Source organism: Maylandia zebra, linkage group LG20 (genome assembly GCF_041146795.1).
Source record: "Maylandia zebra isolate NMK-2024a linkage group LG20, Mzebra_GT3a, whole genome shotgun sequence".
Taxonomy (NCBI): Eukaryota; Metazoa; Chordata; class Actinopteri; order Cichliformes; family Cichlidae; genus Maylandia; species Maylandia zebra.
The window spans coordinates 29,736,105-29,763,844 of NC_135186.1; the positions used below are offsets into that span (position 1 = coordinate 29,736,105).

General features: G+C 38.9%; 2 protein-coding genes across 3 annotated transcripts; one reads left to right on the plus strand and one right to left on the minus strand.

Annotated features, from left to right (window-relative positions):
* Positions 1–3,322: 3,322 nt before the first annotated feature.
* On the minus strand, positions 3,323–17,945 carry pan2 (poly(A) specific ribonuclease subunit PAN2). Of its 2 annotated transcripts, none has more exons than XM_004560442.3 (26): positions 17,829–17,945; positions 16,818–17,123; positions 16,565–16,734; positions 16,176–16,296; positions 15,987–16,064; positions 15,630–15,900; positions 14,406–14,751; positions 13,267–13,363; positions 12,981–13,100; positions 12,731–12,850; positions 12,509–12,637; positions 12,161–12,360; positions 11,376–11,524; positions 10,940–11,046; positions 10,749–10,847; positions 10,572–10,654; positions 9,868–10,012; positions 8,451–8,588; positions 8,299–8,358; positions 8,107–8,197; positions 7,874–8,031; positions 5,487–5,630; positions 5,232–5,411; positions 5,018–5,111; positions 4,231–4,422; positions 3,323–4,102 (listed from the first exon to the last, which is right to left on the minus strand). In XM_004560442.3, the coding sequence occupies exons 2-26, from the start codon at positions 17,103–17,105 to the stop codon at positions 4,068–4,070; spliced, it is 3,615 nt and encodes a 1,204-aa protein (XP_004560499.2). In that variant the 5' UTR covers positions 17,106–17,123; positions 17,829–17,945; the 3' UTR covers positions 3,323–4,067. The 2 variants fall into 2 exon arrangements, with proteins under 2 accessions (XP_004560499.2, XP_004560498.2); XM_004560441.3 differs by having other exon boundaries at positions 4,219–4,422.
* Positions 17,946–23,184: 5,239 nt separating this feature from the next.
* LOC143414325 (uncharacterized) lies at positions 23,185–24,647 on the plus strand. The gene is made up of 4 exons (XM_076878463.1): positions 23,185–23,469; positions 23,720–23,827; positions 23,968–24,138; positions 24,217–24,647. Exons 1-4 carry the CDS (start codon positions 23,323–23,325, stop codon positions 24,376–24,378), a joined length of 588 nt encoding a protein of 195 aa, XP_076734578.1. The 5' UTR covers positions 23,185–23,322; the 3' UTR covers positions 24,379–24,647.
* Positions 24,648–27,740: the final 3,093 nt, after the last annotated feature.

A 27,740-nucleotide genomic window follows, 5' to 3' on the forward strand; every position in this document is an offset into this window, starting at 1 on the left:
AGGGGGCTGAGTATGGCTGCATCGTTGTGAGTAAACAAAGGTCAGCGATTAGCTAATGAACCTTCTAACGATGGCGTCAGTGAGCAAACAGACATCAGGTGCACCTGAATGCACGTGATGTCCTCTGCTTTTGCGGGTTCACAGATGTTTCTGCAAAAAGCCTGGAAGACAAAACTGAGACATGAACACACTGCAGGTCCGCCTCAGATTTAGACCTGCAGCCGTGTGTGTGTTTTAAACCTGTGAATAAAGAGGACTGTTCTGAAGTCTGGTGTGAGTCTGTGGCTCTGTAAATATAATTTATCGTTCGTTCTGAGTTTCAGCAGCTTCACACTCTTCTGTAGTTTTGCGGTTTGTGCGTGGGAAATAAAACGTGCCTTAAATTTTATCTTTCCTGTACAAACATTTATATTTTGTGCTCTAACAAAGAGAACATGTGTCTGCAAGTGTGGCTTAGAAATAAATAAATAAATCATCATGTTTCTATTTTTGTCACTGGCTGTCATTTATGGATTTCAAATATTATTATTGTTATTTTATTTTTTGTGTTCACAAGTTTCCCCGTACTCACACGGGGCGTGTGAGTGTGTGTATGACGTTGAAAAAATCAACTCACTCACAAAACGGTGTCTAATTTATACTATATTAGGGGGAAAAGACAGTTTGGAAATTTATGACAAATATCTGTAAAATTCTTTTGGAAAGTCTAAACATTTTAAGTCAAGGAGTAAGATCTATGTATTTTATTTTCAAGGTTATAATGGGAAAATGTAGACATTTGAACTGCTAGTAGAAATAATTAGTAAATATAGTTTTATAGAACACCCACAAATTAAGGCTGACAACAAGCTACAAGCTCATCTGCTGCTCACTGCGAGAATAGTGTGCAGGGACCATCTACAAAGTGCAACACCCAAATATGTAAAACATGCATATTCAGCAATAACCATGGTGCCTTGTAGTGTTACCACTGCACTGGGGTTTTCAGACTAAAAAGTCTGAATTTTACCTCACTTTCCTTAGCCCGGCCCATGGCTTCAGCTGCAACATAAAAGTGACTGGGGAATTTCAAGACGTACATCATAGACCTTTCTTATGCTACAAACCGCAGGTCCTTTTAAAAGATGCCAAACGGCTCTTAAAGAATGAGGAAATTTTGAGAAAATGTCCTACAATCCTTTGGCATTCAATAAATCCATATTTTAAAACACCCCTGTGGAAACGTTAAGAGTTCACAGATTGTCCAGCAGGGGGCACCGTTACATTTAAATGTGATTTAGAGCGCTTCACCAATCAAAACGGAGTTTTTCCAAGCAGGTCGCTGCTGGGATCTGATCACCGCCTGACTGGATCAGGCCATGTAATGTTTAAAAACCTGCCCTTCTTCAAGAGATGTTTTATCTACAATTATAGCAATCTATAATTTTTTTCTTTTCCTTTTTAATGACATCGGACCCATGATTTTATACGAGCGATCTTTATGACGCACATTTCCACGAAATTAAAGTTAAGCTATATATGTCTAAGTAAGTGACTCGCGGTCGTCTTTAAAGCTCCAGAAGCCACTTATCAGTAAAATTATTCTTGGTTTGGGTGGTGCTCCTTCCCCGTGTTTTGTTTGTTTTGGAGGTAATCAGTTTAGTACACTTTATGGTTATTTTCTTTTAACCAGTTAAACCCTGCCCACTGCTCACATTTAGAGCAGTCTACAGACTCAACTTTTGATTCACAGAGATTAAGCCTATATACACCAGCCTCATTATGTAATACTTTGGACATGTTTAATACATGCATTCAATTCTCAAAGTACATGTGACGGTAAATAAAGAATAAAATGTCTTTTCAATGCTGCAGCAAGAGTACTGACAGGGACTAGAAAGAGAGAGCATATTTCTCCTATATTGGCTTCCCTTCATTGGCTCCCTGTTAAATCCAGAATTGGATTCAAAATCCTGCTCCTCACACACAAGGTCTTAAATAATCAGGTCCCATCTTATCTTAATGACCTTGTAGTACTATATCACCCCATTAGAGCACTTCGCTCTTGCCCTGCAAGCCTACTTGTTGTTCCTAGAGTATTTAAAAGTAGAATGGGAGGGAGAGCCTTCAGTTTTCAGGCCCCTCTTCTGTGGAACCAGCTTCCAGTTTGGATTCAGGAGACAGACACTATCTCTACTTTCAAGATTAGGCTTCAAACTTAGGGCTGGACCAGGTGACCCTGAATCCTTCTATAGTTATGCTGCAATAGATGTAGGCTGCTGGGGGATTCCCATGATGCACGAGTATTTCTTTTTCAGTCACCTTTCTCACTCACTACATGTTTATACACCTCTTTGCACTGAATCACACTTGTTATTCATCTCTGGCTCTCTTCCACAGCATGTTTTTCTTCTCTCTCTCCCCCAACCGGTCACGAGCCTGGTTCTGCCAGAGGGTTCTTCCTGTTAAAAGGGAGCTTTTCCTTCCCACTGTTGGAAAAGCTCATAGGGGGTCATATGATTGTTGGGTTTTTCTCTGTATGCATTACTATAGGGTCTACCTTACAACATAAAGCGCCTTGAGGCGACTGTTGTTGTGATTTGGCACTGAAAAAATAAAATAGAATTGAATTTAATGTAACAGCAAAAACAATCTACAAATCAGTTTTCCAGTAACTGCTGTTAAAATATTTGATGCTTCCAGGTCTTGGTTTGTTTAAAAAACGAGAAGTTTAGAGGGAAGATGTTTCTGTAGTAGATCAGCTAACACAACACACGTCTGAAACTTGAAAAGGAGTCCAACTAGACAGGGTACCCTTTTTGTTTTTTTCTGCATGAGGGAACAAAGGCAATGAAACTTCACTTTATTTAAATCACAACTAATTCTGACAAATCCAGACAAAAAGGTGGAGGGGCCAGATGTGATGTAATGTAGTTTTCGCTTATTGGTATTGACTAACTTCAGTGATCCATTGTGTTTGGAAATGCTCTCTGGTCACAGTTGCATTTGAATACATTTTTTCATACTTTAGCAGAACAAACTGTACTAAAACAGGAAAAGAAAAAATAGTTCTGCATTGAGATTTGTAAGAAATCATTTAAATTATTTTCCAGAAGTTACCTGGAAAATTAACAATGATAGCAGATTTCACAGAAGGATAGGGAAAAGACCAAACTAAAGTCATTGTTAGATGTAAATAGATTTCTCTGAACAGTCACAGAGTTTGGGTTATTCGATTTTAATCAAGATTGACAAGTATTCATGTACCGTAATTCCCGGACTACAGAGCGCACCTGATTAAAAGCCGCATGCTCTAATTTTAGAAAGAAAATCAATTTCATACTTGTACAGGCCGCACCGGATTTTAATTCACTTGTAATAAAAGATATTTACACAGAAATATTACATGTGAGGATTTTTAAAGTTTAATTTAATCCGTAAGGTAACATAAACGTTATGGTAACATACAAAAATACATACTGCAAATGCTTTTTTTCCTCGAACAGCGCCTGTAACACGGCTACCTTTAAGTATACGTACGTATCAGTAACACACAAATTACGTTGCTTATGGTTTTTTTACGGAACAGTGCACAAACAACATTAAAACATCTCTTAACAACCGGTAAAAATATATACCGTATATATACACTACTTATCAATTTTATTGGTCTACTGTTACCAGGCAAAATGTTTTTGGCCACATGAAAAAAAAAAATAAAATGCATTAGCCGCACGTCAGTATAAGCCGCAGTGTTCACAAGTAGCGGCTTATGACCCGAAAACTACGGTACATTTCCCACTTCCCGGTATAAAAAAAGCATCTTACACGCTCAGGATGCGTTCGTTTACAGCAACAAAAATCTTTTTTATTTAATGTTTCAAAAAGATAAAATACAAACCAATTTTTCTGAAAACCTTTGACCTAAAAAGCCCAAATTTATTCATGACTAAAAATGATCAGTCACTGACTCAGTCTGTTTACAGATGCAGACATACCTGCATGAAAACTGTACACAAAGCAAACGAGTATAAAATGTGACACATCTGAAGAAAATAAGCAAGAGAATCTCCCGGTCACGGTGTTGCTCACAGCCCCATCACAGAGGGAAACACAGCAGCACCTGTGGAAGGAAGGAGAGTGCATTCAATCCATTCACAATGTCTCTCATTAACCCCTGTCATCTAAACTCACACGACGTCAAAATCAGTCTGCGTCTACTTCAGCGCAGTCTCGTACTTTTTGGGCTACCTTGACCATCTCCTGTGTCCGATTCCGGGACTTTCCAGTCCAGTTGGCGCCCTTTTTCATAGAGTCCCTTAAGGACCTTCCTCACTTCATCATTCCCGCCGCCATGACTCAGCTCCAGGTACTTCCTGTACAGCTGCAGGGCAGTGCGTGCATCCTCTATGCTGTCATGGGTTTCCCCCTGGATGTTGAGGTCTGTGGACATCAAGAAGAAAACAATCAGAAATGAGTTAAGGTAAACTGTTATCTTCAGATTTCAGAAGAGAATTACATTTATTGATAACGAGTGAAATAAAATGATTATCTTTATACATTTTTAAGTGTTTCAGCTTGAAATGTGTCTATAACCTTGACAGAAAGGTCTCCGACACTCATACATCAGTGTACTGTAATCTGCTACCATCTGGGATTTTTTTACACTGTGTGTATGTTGGAAGTTGTGATTTTATTTATTAATTTATAAATTTTTTGATTGGTTGGTTTAAGACTTCAAGATTTAAAGGAAAACTCACACATATTTGAATTAGTTAATTTAATTAAATAAAAAGTACAGGATTATTTTTTGAGGCATTCATCTGTATGTCTGAAGATCATTGAATGCAAAGACTTTAATGCTGTACATAGACGTGAGTTGCAGGTAAGGCTCATGGGCTTTTGTAGAAAATGCTAATGTCAGCTGGTCCCTTGCACCACGGCATCGCCAAATGTGTTAACTACTAACCTTTGTTTTTTGTACATTTTTTGATTTGTTTGTTTTTACAGTAAGCTCTATATTTTAACCTTGACTTACCGAGAAAATACCAGGCAAGAAATCTAAGAGAAATCATCCTCTTGCGGGGCAAATGGAAGAGATGGACAGTATCAACAACTTGATCTTTTGGAACCTTAAAAAACAAAAGAAAAACCTTAAAAATCACATCTAATCACTCTAAAAGTTGTGAGATGACTAAATTTGACTTTACTGAGCTCTAAATTATACACACTAGTTTATAGCAACAACATACCAGTAAGTTGATGACACGAAAATCTTTCTGTAGGCCGTGACCTACAAAGCGAACTCCTGTGTCAATGAGGAAGCGCAACTTTAGGTAGGTTGACTTCAGAGTGGTCAGATGCTTAGACGATATTTTGGCATCCAGGTCTCCAGGTTTGATGCCAGAGTATTGTGTCAAATAGTCGACCACCTGGAAGAACAAATTGACCAGTTAGCAGGTGGATCCTTTAAACATTATGTAATCATTCTCTCTGCAGCTTCTCACCTGCTCCTGAGTGGAGATGTAGTCATCGATGAAGGGGACCCCCTCGTTGGGCCCCTGACCCCTCACACAGGTGATCCTGGCCACAGACATCTGACTGGGCTTAATGGTTGATTTGGTGCCATCACTGCGTAGCTCTGCTTCTTCCTGCAGACGCACACATTAAAGAGTTGGGTTTAATAACAACAAGATTACTTTAGAAAGACTCCAGGTTGTCAGTGGACTCGAACCCAGTACCTTTTCACGATAATACATCAGCTTTTTACTGCTTATGGGTAAAAAGCATTCCATTTAACACAGTCTAACCTAGGAGAGCACAGATTACTAACCTTATTAACTGGACACCTGGATTAGTTTCATGAGTTAACCATTATGACCAGTCTGTTGTGACAAAGAGCTCCCTGTAAATGTCTATAATATTTTTTTATCATGAAAGATTATGTCTTCCCACCTTCTTCTTCAATCGGCAGGCTTTAGGGGTCACCTCCATCTCACCCTACCCATAACACCCACCATGTCTTCCTTCACTACATCCATAAACCACCTCTGTGGCCTTCCTCTTTTCCACCAGGCTGTCCAATATATCCACCATCCCTCCTCTGCACATGTCCAAACCACCTCAGTCTTGCCTGTCTAACTTTGTCGTGGCTGAGCAGCCCCTCTGATGAACTCATTTCTAATCCTATTCTTTCTGTAACACTTTTTCCTCATAACCAGGTCATCAGCTACAGGTAATACTTAATATTTAGTGTTATAGATTTCAACCTGGAAGCAATTTTTTTTTTAGTTATTTGGTTTAACATAAGACGATACAAATCATAATCAGATCATGATTAAAAAGGGCCTGATGTCTCCAGGTCACTGTAAATTTCCATGTCATGGAGATTTGTGTAGACTTTATTGTCAGCTTTTCGCAGGTAAACAACTCCAAACAAAAACTTCAAAGAGTACACTGCGCTTTGAAGTCACACTGCTACAGGAAAAGCAGAAGTGGTTTAATCCCATGGATTCCTCTTTATTATCAAAGTGTTTACACTAACCACAAAACAATGTGACAAATATCTGGCAATTTCACTCCTTTGAAATCCCACACAATATATTATTTTCAGTTTCAAGTTAACACCAGTGCATTATGGTTAGAATAGTTCTCCTTTAAGATGGGGAATGTTGTAATGGAGTGGGTGGATAAAACTTGAATGGGTTTTGAATTAAATTCATCCAAAATCAGAAAAAAAATTCAAAGCCACACAAAGCAGAAGTATGCGGAATGAAGAGGAAGGATCTTTTAATACGGTAAAGCAAGCAACGACAACCCGATTAATGTGGTTACAAGTGTTTTACAGGGTAATGTATTCACACTAGGGCTGCCACAAACGATTATTTTGATAGTCGACTAGTCACCGATTATTTTTGCGATTAGTCGACTAATCAGATCATCATCCATTAGACGTAAAACTACAGCTTATTGCACCAGCAGCATCTGCTTTTATATAACTATCATTAGCTTACAGCTTTAAGTGTGTAAGGTCTGTGCTAACTAAAAATAAAGACAAGATGATAGTTTATTAAATTTTAATGAAATTTGCAGATTGTTTCAGTGAAGTTTAATAAACTCCTTGCTATCTAAAATATAACAGGACACTGGAGTATATTCTGGAGCATCTCACACTTCTGATAATCAGCTGTCTGCTTGACGTTTATTCAGCTGTGTAAAAACTATAACTTTAATCTCAGACAAACTGATTTACTCAGGAACAAATAAAATACTAAAAAAAAAAAAGCCAAACAATAACATTTTAAGTTATCTAAGTGACTCATATATATTTAACCTGAGTAGCGAAAGACGGCGGTGGGTTTGAAAACGATTTGCGGGGAGTCCGGTGTTCTCAGGGCGCTAGTGAGCCTAGCCCCCGGCTCGCTAACGAGCTAGTGGGTAACAGACGTCTCTGAAAACGTCGGAGCGCTTTTGAAAATATGTGGTGTCCTGATAAACTGAGCAGATATTTGAGGTTTACACAGCTACATTCTCACCTGAAAATATGTTAAACGTTTATTTTGTGACCCAGAAAGAATAATAAGAGTAATATTAAAACTAACTAGCTGCCGCCATTGTTGGAAGCTGCGCTATGAATTCTGGGACACAGCTGCTGCTGCTTCTTCTTCTTCGGGGTTTAACGGTAGCTGACATCCTTGTACATGCAATGCTGCCATCTTCTGTTTCAGTCCGTTATTACACTCTTAAATCCTGCCACTTATTCCTCTTACAAAGCTTCAAACGACGCGTCGACTATTAAATCAGTCGTCGACGATTTTGATAGTCGACGTAATCGTGACTAGTCGACAAATCGTGGCAGCCCTACTTCACACAGTGGTATTGTGGTTAGAGTTACCTGATTGAGTGTTACAAACTCAGCGTCCAGCCCCACCAGATCACCAGCCTGCGGCATCTCACTGACCATGAGAGGGATAAAAGTGGCATGTGTCTTCCTCTGCTTCCGAGCCAGTGACGCCTCTGTGAGCAGCACGCTAGCATCTATGGGATTTTTAACTGAGGCAAACAGCAGAGCATGAGCAGTTAGATCAATAAAAAGAAAACCTTCAGATTTATTATGCTGAAACTTACTGCGGAGGTCGTATTTGGTGTGGTAGTTTCTCTTAGCGTAATACAGAATGGCTGGCACTTTCCAGCTCACATCAAACTGTGCAGCCTCAGTCTGAAAACAAAAACAATAAATCAACAGATAAAATAATAAATAGCTTTAGGTGACTGCACACGTTTACATTAGCAAAAATAAATAAGCAGTAAAATCCTTACTTTATCAATCGGTTCAATGAGGAAGTCATTGAAAAGGTACCACTGCTGGTGTGTGACTCCCTGAAATAATAAAATCATTTTAAATGTTAAAAATGTAACTTTTCAAAGTGAGTTTATCTCAGACTGCAATTTCTTATCTAAGACTAACGCACCTCTTTTCTTTGATGGTAGGTCTCACCCACTTTAATGTGTGCAACCAGATTACCACCCGTGCGAGCATCCAGGATGTGCGGCACCGTGACCACCAAGTCATACAGAGAAGCTCCCTCCGCCTCTTCAGCAGCACTTAACTAGTAACAGATAAAGTACGAGATAAAGAGAAGATAAACTTTTTTTTTTAACCACATGCTGTTACAGCAGCCAAAACAGTACACCCAATTTAAGATAAATAACCGTTAAAATAGAATATCTCAGTAACTCAAACTCTAATCTTTCTGTTTTTGTTTAAAAAAAACCAAAACAGAAAGGAGCACAAATGAACAGAAAAAAAAATGAAGTAAAATAAATACAGGGGTTAGAGATCTAAAACTCTTAAGTTAAAGACAATAATGGTTTAAAATTATCTAAAAATTGAAATAAAATATAGCTAAATGCTATATATAAAAAATAATAATATGGCAGCAGGTTATTCCAGAGATTTTCCCCTAATACTCTCCAGTTACTCCTGAAGTCCCCAGATGGGAGAGCAGGCCAGATGAGATATATAATGTTTTCAATGGTTTCTGAGACATCCCGGACTACACCCATTCACCTCAACTAACACTTTTGGTAATAACCATAGGTGACTTGGAGGTGCTTATACCAGCTGTTTCCCACTTGACTGCAAACCACACCAGTACATGCTAACAGTCTCACTCAGATGAAGCCCGCAGAACCAAAAAAAAGGGATGCTATTCTGAGCTTCCCAAAGCAGATACCCACCCCAGCTACATCTGCACTAATTCAGGTTTCTTCCACACCAGTGAGGGAACATTCCACATCCCAATGAACAGACAGTGATGCTTCGAGTCAACATATCCAAGCCCCTGTCTTTTCTTGATACCTTGATACCCAGGTCACACTGCACCTGAGCCCAGCGTCTCTCCCTGCATGTGGTGGGTCCATAGAGGGGCAGATCTGTTTACAGGTTTTGCCCCGCTCAGTGCCCGGCAATGTGGATTTTCTACATCTCTCTTAGTCTCTTATCCCTGCCCTGATAGCAGTTAGCCTTGGAACATGAAACAGATCCCTGGATCAAAGGGATGTGCAAATCCCTCTCTCATCAATAAGGTGTCAGTTTGTCAGGGGTTGTAAAAAAACTATATAAAAAGTTACATAATATATAATATAATGAAGTGTGTGTGTACAGTAAAACAAAATAAGAGATATAAATTTAACAAAGAAAGAATAAAGATGTCTTACTAAATGTAATGGGGAAAAAAGTGCAGCAAAGTTGCTCAATAAAACAATGTCTAAGTGTGGCCAGCAGATTTACTGCTCAGGGATACTGCAGTGAGTGGACAGGGAGGAAAATTACAGACTGAAATTATTTCAAATTATTGTTAGCTCAAGAAGCTCTAAAGGCCTCACCTCCTCGGTCTCAGACCACCTGCTGATCTCTAGTCCTTGACTTTTGCTGATGGACATCTTGAGAGTGGCGGGGATCCAGATGTGCCGCAGATCCTCTGTGCGAGTGTCAAAGGTGATGCCCTCCATACCGCAAATCTCCTCCCCACTGCACAAAGTTTAAAGTGTAAAGTTCAACAACATATTTAATCACAATTTAAGATAAAGAAGTGCAATTTCAACAGCACATTTCAGTTTTTCTCCATGATCAATGTAGAAAATTACAGAAAAAGATCTGATAGCTCAGTGCCAAAAGACTGTCCCATATTTGATGTTTCTTTTTTTCCTACTGAAACTTTTCTGTCATTTAATTGTTTATCCAATCCTCACTACTTTGGTGTAGTATGAATGGACACAGGGGAAGGTCTTTATCGGGAGGAAAAACTATAACACAACAAACACAGTTAAAAGTCCAATAATTTATACCTACCTTCATTTTTCCAAAGTTGTCTACCGGACCAGATTGGAGTCTTTGTCAAGCTCATTCTGGCCCAACTAAGGCCTCCAAACCTTATGTTTGACACCCCTAAGGCTTCTCAAAGTGCTCCTTCCAATGTACAGCTGTGTGTGTGTGTGTGTGTGTGTGTGTGTGTGTGTGTGTGTGTGTGTGTGTGTGTGTGTGTGTGTGACTATTTCTTTAAAATGAAAAGGGGTCTTACTCTACTTACTCTAAGCACCACTCAGTGGGCATGGGAGGTGGTTCTTTAGGTTTTGCTGGTTTCTCTTTCTGCTTGGCTTTATTGAAAGCATACTATAAAAAACATTCATGTAATTAATAACAAGTTGAAGAAGACCATCTTGGTTTTAATTTTTATCTTTTTAATGACAGAATCAATGTCGCTTACCTCGGCCTGAACCTTCCAGAATTCAGCCTCTTTAGCACTGTTCACCTCACAGTTTATCACCAAAACATCTGGTAGACATCGAATGTTTCGTGTCTGCACCTACAGTGTAACACAAACACACTATCACTCTGCAGCATGGCTAACAATCTGTTATGTATTGACAATATGAGTGAATAAAAGCTGTAACTCACTGTGGGCTGATACTTCTCACAGTTTTCACACCATGCCTGAGTGCTCTGCTCCAGGCAGATGCTTTTCTTCAGGATCTCAGCAAAGTCATACTCCTTTATTGTTTTTTCTGAAAAATATCAGAGTCAAATGAATATGCTGGTAACAGATATAGCCTACTGCTCACTCAACATTAAAACTACCCATCTGTAATGGAGGACATTCAAATATTTAAAGCTACAAATACAGAACAATAAAATATAGTAGCTCTGGAAAAGGATATACAGAGGAAGATAATTAAATTTCTAAATACAGGATTAAAAAAACATATATTGGAAACTGATAAGATAAAATTATCATTATTATTTTTAAATGTAAGCATATGATATATATATACACGTGTAAGAAAGAGGAGATATTATGAGTGTGAAATGCACACCTCAGTGCTCTCAAACTGACCTTGAGTGTTCTGCTCGGGGTAATGCATGGTGAAGAGCAGCGTGAGGGAGGAGCGGACCGTTTCTTTGCCACAGCGACACAAACTACTGTTCTCAACTTCACAACCAAACAGCTTTCCAATGACAGACTCACCAGAGGAGCCCAGACAACTGCAACACAAACACAGAGCAGTCACATTTGTTACGCAGATGTTATCTTTTAAACGGTTTCTACTTTTATAAACAAACTTAATAAGACTGGAAATATGTTCAGTAAGACTGCAGGGCTTTCTAGACTCAGAGCAGTTTTTGCTCTGTGAGTGACTAGCGGTGGGGAAAGAGTAAGGAATCCTGCAAATGATTCACTTTCTCTCAACAGAGGTACAAGTTCCTGTCAAGGTACTCGTCTGATCTTTTATACAGTCTCACGTAACAATAAACTGGATGTTAAATAAATCCAGGTGATATGAGGTGTTTTGTAATGTTACTGTCACTTAATTGTTAGATGTATGTAATTATGTCTGTAATTGTGATGCCTTTTTTGATGTGGTTGTCTTTATCGAACAATCACCACACTCAGAAAGAGAATTTCTCAAAGGATAATGACAACATAACAATTGAACTATTTCCAAGCATTGGTCCCCAGGCACAACACCCATATGTGTGTGCTTTGGCCAAGGCCACAGTGACGGGAAGTGTAAAGTAACCATGTTAAGGATGGAAGAAACACCAGCTCCAGAGGAAACCCACAGACCCAGGGCTCTTTCTCTAAGCAGCCTAGAACACATCCAGACTGATGTATTATACCTGCTGCTAGCACCTCTGTAGGCTTGCGGACCCTCCTGCTCCTGTGTCTCCTGGTGAAGCTGGGTGAGGATGAAACGATTCCAACTTTGGATTAAGCGACCAAGCCTAGCCTTCCCCGTTTGCTCGTCCGAGTCTGAGAGGATCAGGCCCAACGCCGAGGCTTCAGGGATGGTTCGAAATGCTCTGAGGAAGTTACTGGCCTTGAGGAAGATGATAGGAGATGGTACTTTGGGAAAGCTACATAATAAATTATTGTCCAGTTGCAAAGAAATGAGGATTCAATTTAAGGGTTCTGTATTTCCCAAGAGGCTGAATCGTTATTTCAGAGAAATGAATGAAAAAACTTACCTGACATGGATCTCCTCGTGACAAATCTAACATGTGAAAGAGGAAGCCGAGCTCACAGGCCAAACAAAACTCTTTCTGGCACAAATGATTCTGAACAAGGCAGCGAATCGGCTCCAGGAAATATAACACCTAAGACAAAAAACCAGAGAGCAACTCTTGATGATGTCTCATATCAAAAAAATAAATTTTTACCAAACACATTGTAAATCTTCAGTCTCTTACCTGGATCATGCAGTTACAGTAGGCATTGGGAATGTGTGGCTCCAGGCCAGCAAACAAGGTCCTGTTGTAATGTTTGAAGTCAAAGTCCTCCAATCCAAGTTTAGAGTATTTAATTGTGACCTGAAGCAGAACAAAGACATCTTCATCACGTGTTTTGGAAATCTAAATTTACAGTAAAACTTTATAGATTGTGATACGTCAACAATAAATCTCATCTCTATATGAGAACGAGAATGAAATAAAGTCCAACCTTTCTATACTTTTTGGGCACCATGTAAAGATGTGGCTCTTCATCACGTCCTATTGGTGACTCAGGGACCTGGTTGTAATTATCATAATCAGGCTCCACATCTTTAATCTTATAAGGAACCTGAAACCAAAACAGGGACCACAAAAAAATGTTAAATTATGTTAAAAACCATGTGTTTAACTGGTTTTCAACCTTAAAATAGAAAGATTGTTAGGATTTTGTGAAGAAGGACAATTAAAAATCTTTTTTCCCCATTTAAATTAGCATAACCAAGTTCTTCACATGCCTGGTTCCTGGGGCGGGTACGAGGATTTGCTGCGTAACCAATGAAGCCAACAGTTTTCATAGTGCGGAGGATTTCTGGGTCCACCGGAGGGGCTCGTCTGTTTAAAAAAAAAAGAAGAAAAAAACAAAAACCAAAAAAAAAAAACCCCCACACGTTTTAGATTGTAAAGCAGTTAAGGGGAAAAGGGGGAAGGGGCAGCTACAAACCATGCTTCTCATTCTGAAGTGCCTTTAATAGTGAAACAGGAGTAAATTAATATATTCGTTCAAAAAAAAAAAAAAAAAAAAAACTGCATCACAAACTTTACAAAATCTGAACACGAAATCCAACCAATTTCAAGCCATAGTTTACATGTTTTAATTAGTGTCATAAAATATGGCGTGTCTCTGTCCCTTCACATAAAGTGTGTAATATATGGCTTCAAATACAGATGTCATCATTTTCATAGGCAATGTTATCAACTATGACTGCAGAGAAGAGAAATTAACCACTTCCAGATTGTCAAGTAATATGTTTATGGTATGAACAGTTATGTCATGCATGAGATCGTACATCTCCACTGATCCAGCTTCTCTTTCCTGGTTTGGTTTTACCATATAAATTCAGAAAAGCTTGAAAATGTTTGATATTTCTCCACACTGTTTAAAAACTTTTTTTCTTCTTTTTTTTTGGTAAAGAAAAACGATCCTTAAAAAACTGAAGTCAACAATGCTTTACTCTGTCTCTCAATTCTTTCCAACTTCCTTATTCTGTCTGTGGCATCCAGCCCCGAGCCCACAGGTTCCTGATGAAAATGTAAATTTCTTAAAAACACGTCATAAACCTATAGTTTAATTTTCCACCGAGGCTAAATAAATTCCTAAAACAGCTGGGAACTTAAAGTCTTGGCAATAGTGTATTTTTTGGAACCACTTTCTGCCTTTGATGTATTTCTTTGTATTTTGAGAAGTGTGACAGTGTAATGTGGAGTTCGTTTGAGATAAACTATAGTGACCCTGATGAACTTTTAAAGACAAAAACAGTTTGGTTTTCTATCCGAGTTACTTTCCAGAGTGTGTGTTTCAGTTCAGTTTTTGGTGACTTATTTGTTTTTAATTTAAGTACAACAGTTTTGTATATACTGTTAATAATTGTGTTACCTGGGGCTGGGTGTAGCCAGGGCAGTGGGCCAGTCTGACAGCAGAGGCTCAGTGCTCGTCAGCGGCATGGGGATCAGAGAGAGGGGCAGCAGGTCGTGATTCCAGTCCAGCTGAGGCAGTGTGTCCACGAGGCAGGGCAGGGCAAATTCCGTCTCCCGTGAGTAGTCGTTGAATGAAACTTCTGGAGCATCGGACCAAAGGTGCACACATCCCCCTGAATCCCCAAAGGCTAAGGCTTGTTTGCTTGTTGACACGTCAAAACTCATGAGCAACTGGCCCACTGTGTTGACGTGAAAAATATCTGCCATGTTGGCAAGGCCGGTGGGCTCACAGAACTGGCACTGACCTGGAAAAAGAGAGAATACAGGCGGTTATAGTGAAGCTAAATGTACCATCCATCCACTCTCTTGCACTTTCAATTCAGGATCACGAGGCAGCGGGGCTGGAGCATATTCCAGCTATCATAGGATGACAGGCTGTCGGACTGTTGCAGGGCCAACACAGAGAGACATACAACCATTTGCACTCACATTCACACCTATGGTCAACTGAGAATCACCAGATAACCTAATGCCACTAACTGCATGTCTTTGAACTGCAGGAGGGAGCCACAGAGAATGCAAACTCTGGCCAGAAGGCGGATTCATACCCAGGACTAGCGCTAACCCCCACATAACCATGTTGCCCGGCTACATGTACCAGTTTTTGGAAGCATAAGAGACTGCGGTAAACTACTTATCAGATGTCAGTTTTGTTATTGACTTTCCTAATGATAATATATAAAAACTAAATGATGACTCCTATCATCAAAGTGTTCTGCTTTAGCTCTTAAAACCATACAAGACCAGAAAACTACAGTCATTGCATGAGGTCCTGTGCAACAGCTGGAAAGAGGAACAAACACATCAGGAATGCCACAACAGCTCTTGCTGGCCTCACTGTACAGCATTAAAATGAAAATAATTGTGTACATTGCTTGTGTCATGAGCACACTCTTCTATAGCACTAAGAGCTGGACAACATACTCCAGGTGGGAAAAAGACTCAACCCCTTTTCACTTATGATACCATAGTTACAAAGAGAAAAAAATACATTTGACTGTAATGACGAAATTTCGTCTTGGTATTTCTTGGTATTTCACTTATGTTGACCAAACAAACCAAGGAAACTAACAAGCAATCAGACTAAAGAACTCTAAAATTGACTAGACTCTTTAGTTCATACCTGTCTGTGAGAGGATTGCAAGCCGTGACGTGTAGGTAGGAATGAAGCGCAAGAAGAGGGGATCCACATGCACCTGAAGGGGGGTTACAGCACGCATCATGCGGAGGTCATACACCATGAGGAAACGGTCACATGCCAACCCATTCAGGCCTCGGCTGGAGAATCCACATGCAGCCAGAAGGTTTCCGTGAACATCAAAGTCTGACAAGCTGCCAGAAAATGCGTCAAACTCATGCTCCATCTTAAAGGTACGCAAGTCACGAAGGGTCACCTGTTTTGAATGAAGGGTAAATGTGAGAGTCATGTAAAACAAACAAATATATTTTTTCAAAACTGATATAATCATATGAGACTTACTTTGCCAGAAGTGTGTCCACAGAAGAAGAAACGATTGGTCTGACGCATTATTGCCACTCCAGGTACCTCCACTGTGAACTGGAAGTACAACCAAAACAGCAGACAGTCAGACACTCGCTGTGAAGTGCTATGTTGTGCCAGTGGTCTATGCTTATATCAGGCTTGATAAATGCAAGCCTGATGTCTTACTTTTTGAGTTTCTTGGACTGTATTCAGGTCAAATTCAGCCACATAGTTTTGCAATCCACCCATGAGCAGCGTGTTGTTATCAGTCATGAGGAGGCTGTGCATATCAGCTCCTTCCTCCATCCTGCAAAGCACCAAAAATGGCCATTAATTCCATAACCATAAAAATATTTTCATATCTCCATGTCATATACAATCACTATGAGCACAAAAACATAGAGGAAAAACACACCCCTATTTAAGATAGGTAGGATTCACAATAATATCTACTGACAGTGTTTCTTCTGTATTTTTGCAGAAAACTTCACCAGGACACTTAATGTTGTATTTTCTCTAATTTCTCACCAATATTGTGCAACATATCAACAATCAATGTAAAAGTAAACTCTTACGGATAATCAAACATGACGAGACCTCCACGAGTGTAACATCTCAGGTTGCATTTAGAGAGGACCAGCACGCCTGTTTCCAAACTCTGAATATGTCGGATGTCATCGGTTGCGTGGACTTGGAAAGAAGAGTAGCGTGCCATTGTTGGTCCAAAGAATGATGTTACATGACCCTTAAAAGAACACAAAAAAGGAATATTACAAAGTGTAACGGCTGACGAAACGATCTGTCCTCCAATATAATTCTGGTTCTCACTCTGTGGTTTCCCATCCAGAGCATTTCCTCCTGCAGGTCAAAATGTGTTGCAGTGACAGGGATGCCAACTTCTGAAACTACACTGTGCAGCTCAGAAAAGATCCCCTCCATCAGGTGTACAGGCTCCGGGACGGTCACAGCCTGTCCCTCTGGGTATAGCTCCACACCCTGGAGTAGTTTTGGGTTTAGGTGTGGGTCCATGGAGGGTTCCAGGCCTGCATCTAGAGTTCCATGAAGGCTGGCTGAGTATTCACCCATCCCAGGGTCAAGACCGTCAAAGTTCATCATGGATTCAGTTAAATCAACCTAAAGAGAAACGCCAACGCATGTTAATAGTGACACCGGGGTCATGTTAAGGTGTTGGATTGGAACCAGTTTGTCTTTGTATTTTTGTTGCTGGGTCTGAAGTGCTCTAATGTTAGGATGTTAGGCTTGGAGAAGGTTCTTTCGAGTTTTTCCTTTTCCAAGACGGTAGTCTTGTTTTATTTCTTTTTGGTTAAAATCTGAGGTTGTTTCTTTGACTTAACACTGACTTAATATCCCATCATACTTTTAGAGTTGGAGAAGGAATTCGGATGAGAGGTGAAACATCTTAAAAAACCTAAGAAGAAGTCCAATAGTCCTAAAAGCAGGCGCTACTACAATGACCTGGATTACTGAGAATCTGCAAAAACATCCTGCAGCTTTGATGCTAGCTTTGACGTAGCTTTAGAGTTCGCGTTTGTAAGCTAACAGGGGGAAAGACCCGAAAGACGATTCTCTGGTATCCATTTCTAAAACATAAATAGGGTAGATAATCTAAAAAGTAAAATAAAATATCTCACACACAAGAGTATTGTCTAATTCAGCCGTGTTTGAACGCTGTTTGTGTCCTGTATCTAAATTAGCTAATGTTAGCAGCGTTGTGGCTAACCTGAATTGTTCATGCTAAACTGTACGATACCTGTAATACTAAACAGGCCCACCCATTTCTTAAACTTAAAAATATACCGATTTAAGGTCATCACCTACCTAAGCCTGAACTGCAAAGGTGTCCATGCTCACACTTCATTCACAACAACAAACACACGGATACTGGAAAACGTTTCCGGGGCACCTCTGGTGCGTTTAGGAACCGCGCTGGAGCGTAGGCTTCCGTTGTTATGCCAGACGCACATTTCATTTTAAGAGTACAGTAGGCCTATTCATTAAGTCTTTAAGTTGATTTAGCTAGTCATTCAGTAAAACACTAGTAAATTATCTTATTAATCATAGTTCATAGTTTATGTTTTTCACTGACAAAAACACAAGCACATGAGATTTATAGGTCCTTTTGGAGTTGTTTTCAAACATCTCAGTTATCTTGACAGCTAACTTGACAGCGCTAAAAATATATATATTAATCTAATACTAACATCAATTATTCTCTTTGTATGGCTAGCTCTCTAACCCTAGCGCCGCATGATACATGAATGCACCGTGAACTCCCGTGTGTGTTTGTGAGTTCCTGAGTTCGACTCAGGTCGGGTTCCTTTTATATAGAGTTTGCGTGTTTTCTTTGAGGGTACTCCGGCTTCTTCCCACGGTGATAAGACATCCAATTAGCGGGGTTAGACTAACTGATTGATTCTAAATTTCTCATAGCTGTGAATGTTGGGTTACTATGGTCACTATGGTAACTGCGAAAACGCTCCATCAGATTAAGGTATGCCAGAGTTCAAGGGAAATTTTAAAATTACGCATTGTTTATTTCATCATCAGAAAGGTGACAATTAAAAGGTTTTTTTTCTCTATACTCAAATTTCCATGCCATCATGGGTGTAATGACAATTCAGGCTAATTTTATATCATAAGGTCATGAACAAACATTAACAAACAAAGCCAGTCAAAGCCAGTAGCTGTATTGCATGAGGCATTTCTGGAAATATGAACATATTGAAGTCAATGAAAGTGTTAACATCATGTTTTGGTTGTTTTTCGTTGGGATTTGCCAGTGATTACTCATCCTGATAGTTTCAATTATCGTTTGCTATGTCAAATCAAATTTGCAATATTAAAAACAGCTAATAGTAATTCAAAATATGGTATTTCTTTATCTACAGCTGGGATAAATGTGTAAATTATATTCAGTGAAATATATGTAACCTTGCTATTAAACATGGGCTGTTTCTAACATAAAAAGCAGAGTTTATAACACGATTTTCTTCAATGTAAAGATTAGTTTAAAATAATTCTTTAGCACTTCACTGATGGCCAGCCGTTCAGCGCACTTCGGGAAATAATCACGACCTTTTCCCCCAAGATGAGGGACTTTTCATCAATCCACTCTTATCTGTGTCCATCGACATAAAAATAATATTTTCCAAATGATGTCAAAAATTCCATATGATGAGGTTGGAGGCGGTGGATTTAGACTCATACACAGATGTTCACACATGGCTTGTATCAATTCGACTACGCAATGAATTAAAAATATGTCGCTTGTTTAAATTTAGGAATTAAAAACTATGCTACCTTGGGCTTAGAGAATATTAAAATTCAACAAATTCCCAAGTTTTAAATCTTTGTTTTAAACTTGGGAATCATCATGTTATCATGGTGACGCAACCCACAAAGCGTGTTCAGTGACACTAAAGACGTAGGGGAAAAGTGATAATTCGTGTCCACGGAAAAGCAATCATTTATTTAAAATAAATAAATAAATCTTGTCTCTTTGTAGGGTAATTGAGGTGATTAAAGAACTACTTGTGCTTCAAAAGTTCTTATTTCTTACGCTTATTTCTTATACTGCTTGTCAGGGACCAAGGCATAGGACACATGTGTTTAATTCAAAAATTGGATTTTATCTATCCAAAAATATGAAAAATAATTGACAAAGCCAAAACCTTAAATAGGCAGACCAATAAAAGAGGACAACTCAATAAACTAAACTCAAAATAACCACTAACAAAATCTCAAACAAAGATAAGAAAAACTGGTCACCTGAAATGACGCAAGGGAACTTACTGGCTTAGCTAAATTATATGAAAGACAAGGGGAAAACAAAGTGGTTGCCATATAACCAATTAACACAAAACAATTAAACAAACTCCAAACACCCCCGAGGCAATGAAGCATGTGGTTTAGTCCAATGAGGCTGTCAGCGGTATTTCAGATCCCCCAGCCCTTTGCCAAACCTTTTGCCAAACCTTTTGCCAACTGGAAAGGAGAAACAGAACCCCCAGGTAACTCAGCCAAAGAAAGCTGCTGTACTATACCATAAAACAGAACTTTGGCCCTGCAGTGTTGATATGTGCGCAGTCCATATAAACCTTGGAAGGTGTGATGGAGAAAAATACATTTAATAAAGAAAAAATATATTGGACAATAAGTTAAATATATTTAAAGTATTGACTGCAGAGTAAACTAAAGTGAAGCAACTAGTGGTGAGTTGTGGAGCTTGCCATCACAGAAAGTGAATAGTGAAGTCGATCAGAAATCAACGTGGAGTGTTAAAAGAAATTATATATTTAAATAAATATGCATTTGTATCAAATTAAAGTGAAGATATTAAAATGAATGGCGCAGAAATAATCAAATGTGGCAGTTAATATAAACTGTTATGATGGAACCATGATGGCTCTTCTTTTTTACAGAAAGGTATCCGTGGTGTTTCACCTGCATGTGTCGATAAACTGTGGAAGTACGAGTTTATGATCCATCACTTGCAAACTCTGTGAAATGCAAGAACTCCCTCCGATTTTCTTTCTTTCTTTGTTTAAAAAAAATCATATTAAACTAAATATCTTTGAATCTTGGATTACTGCCTTGGTAAAACACCTGCACCTACCGGATGTGTTCCAATATTTTCTAATAAATAATTATTGCCATACAAATTATTTCTAAACGAAATATTTAGTGTGGATAATAAAAGTAATTGTTCGCTGCTACTGAAAATAACAAAGAGGACTGCACCATTTGATAACAGCACAAACCGACTATAAACGACCTGAGCAGGAGCTTTTTCTGGACTTTTATTCCTGGACAAAGTGTGATAAGAATTATGTGCATAATATGGTTTTCTCACAAGCCTAAAGTGAGGAGCTATAACGTTTATGCTTTTATTGGTCATGTCTTTGCCGTATTTTTGAGTGGTTCTCAAACCTTTTCTGGCATGTCCTCTCCCTCCCCCTACAGTTAAAAGTAATAATAATAATAATAATAATAATAATAATAATAATGATAACGGTCGCCTTGATTACACCAACACACTCTTGTTTATTTCCCCTATATCATAAGTTTAATCAGCTTGGTTTCAGTTTATATTCTCCCCCTGGTCGTGTCACAGTGAGTGCCTATAGCATCGCGTGGTTTAACTGCGCAGCCACAAGTTAGAAGTGATTAATCCCAGCAACAACTAGGACACACAGAAGTGGGACTGTGCGTGATCCAGGGGTTTACATAGCAGCGTATGTTGACGTTGTTCAGGGGGAAATCTCCCATAGCAGCGAGAACATCAAAGCAACAGAGAGTGTGTGAAAGAGATGGTTGACCCGCAATTTTCGGATCCTCTGTCGTGTTAATCTTTCTTGATTGGACAAAAACGCCATATATGTGTTTATCCTATCAGCTGAGGATGAGCTATTTGACAGAGGTAGGAGCTTAATGCATTTTTCTGCTAATCTGAAATAAAGTCTCTAACCAAAGCTTTTTAATTGACAAATAAACACATAGATGGTCAGTAAATGTAATAGCAGGACCAAATCATTAGTGTTTGTGTGTTTTCGCAATAACGTTGAACAGAAATGGGAAAGATAAAGGAAGTGTATATCTTATGTCTTCCCTGAACTTTTTCTTTCTCAGAAAAAAAACAGACTATTTGGTTTTTCTCTGGTAGTGAAGAGGGGCAGATCATGGACACAAACGGAAAGTTTGCCCAATAAGAACTCACCTCGTTATCGCTCTGAAATACAAAGGTTACTCTCACTTCCTCGCCAGATGTGAAACTTTGATTAGAAAGACTTTAGTTGGTGTCTTTTTCCTTGTAATCTTTCGCACATAATAAGTGAAAAATGTGGTCATTGTGAATGATTTGATATTACACGATTAAAGCGACCCATAAAGGGGAAGACATGAACATTGTCAGACTGAATAACATTGTTGCTAACCTGGATTTTTTCTTTTGTCTTTCTTTCATTGTATTGTATACGGCGCGGGACATCTTGGGCTCTTTAGCGTCATGGTTTAAAGCCCACAGCCTGCCGACCCGAGTATTTTTGCTAACCGTGTACCCATCTTCTGATAGCTGATGGCAGCAGCCTTATCTGAAACATGACAGTGAGTTCACTGTACTCAAATGGCCTCCACAGCCACCAGATCTAAGTCGAGATTCGGGATGATGGAGAATCACATCGTGGTTAAGCAGCCGCAACAACTATTTGATGCTATCATGCCGATATGAACCACAATCTCTGATAAATGTCACCTTCATCTTGAGGTTTGACACGAAGAATTAAGACTGTGCTTAAGGCACACAACGGAGGGCTCAACCAGGTCTTGTGCCAAAGAGTGACAGTCTGCAAATAAAAATAAAAATGACGTTGTTGTCCTATAACCTGTCAAACAAATGCCAAACACATCTCTCATGAATGATATCAAGCCATTTTTAATCAAAAAGAACATTCCTATCACCAGCCAGTTAGTTTTACATATTGTTTTTATTTATCTGGTAAAAAGTGAAATTGATGTTAAAATACTTCTTTCAAGAGAGATCCTGCCAAGAGGGCGGCAATATGGAATTCATATAAAGATATTTTATGTGCCCAAAAAGGCTTGGTTGATCATAAACCTAAAAAGTAGGTATTGTACAACAACGCAGTCACAAATAGCTAAACTTGCAAAACAGGTAACTTCTTTATTTTATATATAACATATATATTTAACATATATACATGGCATTTATTAACATGAGCAAAGATATTAGAAACAACAAAATCGCAAATCACTTTCAGCAGGCACAAGGCTGGTACGAGTGAGGCGTCCCCAGTTAAGTGACCGGTGAATGCAGTTTTCCCTTTGAGGGTAACAGCATGACTGTGCCCCGATGTGAAACTTTGATTAGAAAATGTTTAAGCGAGTTGGCCTTTTTCGCTTGTAGCCTTATCACAAACAGTAAAGCATGAAACTGTGGTGGCGCTGACTAATTTCATATGATGTGTAATTAGAGCAACTCAATAATTAAAAAAGGGAAAGACGTGGATTTTGCAAGCCGACGAATATCATTGTTATGATCGGAGTTTCGCATTCTTCCAATGAATTCGACCTGAATTACCTAATGCGTTTCCTGTCTTCCTGTTGCGTAGTTAATTGGCTCACACCTGAGAGGGAAGCCCTTGGGAAACCCTGCATTGACACGTTAAAAGCATCCCTCGCGCTCTCATTCTCAAATCACACTCAGACGGGGCGAGTTCTTTTTAACAGACGATATTTAAGGTCCCAGCACCTCTCTCACAGAAAGGATCTCACAGCAGGAGACAACTAACTAACCATGGCGCACTCTTTTACTTTTGCTGTTCTCTCTTTAATGTTTTTTTCCACCGCGTCTGCTGCTCCAGCCGGGCATCAAGAATCCTGCGTTGACGTACAGACCAGTTCGCTGGAACTTAATAAAATTGCTAGAAATGTATCTCTGGAGGTGAGTTGTTCAATTTTTTTCCCAAGCTATTTCTTAATTTCTCCTTTTTAACCACTAGTGGAGGGGAAAACAAACTTTTTACTGCGCATTTGGAATATGTTTTGCTCACTCAAACGCATGCTTAGACGATGCCAAAGCAATAAACACATTTAAAAAGTCTAGTTTTAAAGTATGAAAGGTTTTTCTCACAGGAGATACATTACATTGTACCACGATGTGCTCATACCGACTGTTTCCAAATGTTCTGCAGGCACGAAAGGGATTAGTTACGAGGGAAGAGATACAATTTAGCACCTTACTTGTGTGGATGAACTCAAAAGACATGTGTGATCCTGGGACCCTCAAACAGGAATCTCTGGTAATATCACCTATAAGAATTATAAACTGTGACATGAATTTAATTGAACTGATATTGACATAAATCTGTGACTTCAAAATACGATATGTTATCTGATTAGGTGCGATTTCTAATCCTTTTTGTCTATTCTTCGTCCTTAGCCATGCTTTGGGAAGATCATCAAAGTCCTTGACCGTTACAGAAGTCTGGTGAGGAGGATTTCTGAATTTGAAAGGTGCTCAGAGTTTGCCAGCCAGGTGGTGCCAGTGATAAATAAGCTGCACACTGACGTGACGAAGTGCGCTGATTCGAAGGGAGAATGGGGAGCAGTGGTAAGTTTGGTCATCAAAGTATTTGCTTTTGACAACAGCACTGATACAGCATGCTTGCTGATCGGTCTGATTCTGCAGGATCTAGCCGTCGGAGAAGTAACAATTCCGGAGTGGGAGAAGCCGTATCTGTGTCACTACATTCTGGACAGACTCTTCTCCTTCTCCATCTTCACCGCTCGCGTCCTTTCAGTTGGAGATCCGGCTCACCACACAGACGGGACGACTCAGAAATGCATGTAGAACCTCACAGTATTTTAAATACTCAATGTATTGAGCATCTTTTAAATTGATCACAGTGATCGCAGTTTGTAGTGCAGTTTTCTGTAGTTAATAATTTATCGATTTTAATGATCTTTCCGAAAGGTTTGATATATTTATTGAAGTTTTTATTTATTGTATTTATTGTTTTTATTCATAATAATCAATGAATACTTAATGTATTCACCACTGTATTTTTCATTCAAACTGTATACAATATTTATTATAATAAAAACTGCTACGCATGATAACGTGTTTTGACCCTTAAATTTATTTAGATATATATTATTTATCCTATGGCGATTGTTCTTTTTGCCCAAACGATCACAATAAATGCTTACTCATTCAGGAAATTTATGAAGTTACCTGCGCTGAGGTATCCCTCTTCTCATTGAATAATTTTGAATAATAATGTTATGGTGCTAAAAGGAAGCTGTGCTTTCCTAAAACATTCCTGCTGCACTACTTCCTGCATATTTCCTCCCAGTCAACGCCTCTGCTCAGACCTGTTTGTTTGCATTCAGATGATGCAACGCATGTACAGCGGTAATTCAAAGAAAGGGGAAAAGAGAGAGAATGTGACACGTTTTTAAGGGGAAGAGGAAGTATTAATGAGCGTAAAGGCACTCTAGGCTGCTCAACAAGGAAGTCTCTCCTACTGTGAGTGATTTGATATCCTGAAATTATTCCGCCTCCCTCGTGTCCCACCCACCTGCACTCTTTGTGAGTTCGAAACTCCATACTCTACAGTTTCCATCCACTGCTGGAGAGCACAACTTATTTTCCTGGCTCTCGGAGCACATGAGGAAATTATTTACCTATTGAGCACATTTGCAAAAACTGAAAAATGTTCAATAAGTAATCACGTCAAATATAACACACAAAGAAAAATAACAGATGTGAACCCACATACAGCATTTAAGGTGCTACACTAATCAGCAATGGATGCTTTTGATGCCTGTGGGTAGGATCTTTTTTTTTTTTTTTTTTTTTTTAAATCACCTGCATGGTTTATTGTATGAGACGTGACGTGACGTTTACTCTGCAGAGGATTTGTGATGCAATCAGGAAGTTCAGAAATGTTACGATTAGTCACTCGAGAGATTTTGTAATTACGGTTATGATAATTTAAAAAAATCCTGGGCGGTGTATTGAAGGGATTAGGTCAAAATTATTTCCTTTAAAAAAATCTTGAACCAATTAGATTGCAAAATGAAAAGATCACCAAATACGACACAATATACTCATGGCAATCAGATGTAATCACATGATTTATATACAATAATGCAAGCTTTTCCTTTTGATAAAGCTTACAGACTGGGGAACTTCCAGTGATGCACTGAGCATTTCTTTCCTTTTCCCCTCATTCATCATGCATATTATTAACTCCTGTCTTCTCTCCCCCTAAGTCCATTGCTTTATGATAAAAATCTAAAATGTAAATATTAAAAATTTCAGTCTGGATTGAAGAGCTGCCAATGTGACTCAAAATGTTTTGTTTTGTTTTTGTTTTTTGCTTTTGCACCAGTATCAAAACAGCAACTGTTTGCGTCTGTTATTTTGCAGAAACTGAAGATTTTCAGTTATTCCTTCCCACCTTTGGAAAGGACAGCTCAAGTTAATCAATAGAATTACTGCTGAAAAACAAAACAAAAACAAAACAAAAAAACTAGATGGCTGTGTAAAGATGTTTGACCATACTGGAACATATTGTACAGTCTTTTTTTATTTATTTAAACTCAAACAGCAGCTGTCAAAACAGCAGCTCATGATCCACTTTTTTTCTTTTTTTGTCCATACTGTGAGTGTGCTCTATTATGTTGCAAACACTTAAGCTGTTCAGTGTCCCTGATTCTGAAACGCTCGTCGTTTATGACAGGGGTCCCCAATCCCAGTCCACGAGGGCCGGTGTCCCTGCAGGTTTTAGATGTGTCCTTGATCCATCACAGCTGATTTAAATGGATAAATTACCTTCTCAACATGTCTTGAAGTTCTTCAGAGGCCTGGTAATGAACTAATCATGTGATTCAGGTGTGTTGACCCAGGGTGAGATCTAAAACCTGCAGGGACACCGGCCCTCGCGGACTAGGATTGGGGACCCCTGGTTTATGATTATGTCGATTGGTCAATCAGAGGATTCTTAGATTAGCCTTTATTGTCTCCCTTGGGAGAAATTCACCTTGGTCAAATGAGGCAAACATGTCATCTAAGAGATCAGACACATAGAAATCCTCATTACCACATGCAGCCACCCATTGCCATTTAATAATATGATTGATAATGGCACTATAGAAAATGTGGTTTGGTCAGTGGTTGTTGATCAGTGGTCATGAGAATTTGCATAATCATGATGAAGGAACTGACCACCCAGCCCATTGTTCCTTCAGTGGGCTGGTTTCAGTCACTATGCGAATGTACTGTTTTTAAGATTTGGGGAAACCTGCAGTCAGCTGAGACTGAAGAAGTCACTTGGATGAGTGATGAAACATTTCTGCCACTGAAAACGCTACGTCCACATGAATCAACTTTTGGAGAGTGGGGTTTCAACAATCCATTCAAATTTGGCTTACATTCACTGAGAATTTCAAGGTCAGCTTAATTTATTTATTTGTCAAAGATTTGAAAACAAAATATATTGTAAGACTTTTTTGCCAATATATACAGATATATTAAAAAAACAAAATGAATTTGTGATCAAAAACTTTATTCACCTGATATTTACTAAAAATGTAAGCAAATTTTACTAAACATTAAAATTAATGCTACACATTTACTATATCCACAAAAATAACAAATAAATATACTCAAAATTATGTCAGGTATATTAAAATAGGTTTCAACAGAGCAAATAACAAAAGCTTCTACTGTGTGCTTCTTTTTACTGCACTACAAACTCCTTAAAGTATATGTAAAAAGAACAAAGAAAACAAAATGAACATGTCCATAATACAATAATTCATTTACTACTATAAAAGTAAATACTGCCCAGAAAGGGACCTGTGTTGGCGGATATTTGTGCTCTCAGAGTGCTTCTTGTTTAATTGTGTGAAAAAAGTGTGACGCTTAAATTCATCAGAACATAGTGTACGGTAATCGTGTGGTCAATAGCAATGACATCACTTCTCTTTTTATTTATTTATTTATTTAACAACATGCACATGCTACCGGGAAACAATATCCTCAGGATCCTCCAGCACTACCCCCCCCCCCCCCCCCCCCCCTTTTACTGTTAGAGGGACAATAACCAGGTGAACTCAGGTGTAGATACCAAGTGAGAGACACAGCATAGGTCAAATGATTTTTGCGAAGAGTAAGGGAAAATGACTAGGGATGGCCAACTCAGA

What these genes read in the sequence shown, in the direction of transcription:
- pan2 (XM_004560441.3), bottom strand. Translation starts at nt 17,105, where the DNA reads ATGATGAACTTTGACGGTCTTGACCCTGGGATGGGTGAATACTCAGCC. An exon ending in GTACCCGCCCCAGGAACCAG is followed by an intron (nt 13,101 to 13,266) that starts GCATGTGAAGAA and finishes TTTTGGTTTCAG; the next exon opens with GTTCCTTATAAGATTAAAGA. An exon ending in TTCGTGTCATCAACTTACTG is followed by an intron (nt 5,112 to 5,231) that starts GTATGTTGTTGC and finishes TTGTTTTTTAAG; the next exon opens with GTTCCAAAAGATCAAGTTGT.
- LOC143414325 (XM_076878463.1), top strand. Translation starts at nt 23,323, where the DNA reads ATGGCGCACTCTTTTACTTTTGCTGTTCTCTCTTTAATGTTTTTTTCC. An exon ending in CTAGAAATGTATCTCTGGAG is followed by an intron (nt 23,470 to 23,719) that starts GTGAGTTGTTCA and finishes AATGTTCTGCAG; the next exon opens with GCACGAAAGGGATTAGTTAC. An exon ending in CCCTCAAACAGGAATCTCTG is followed by an intron (nt 23,828 to 23,967) that starts GTAATATCACCT and finishes CTTCGTCCTTAG; the next exon opens with CCATGCTTTGGGAAGATCAT.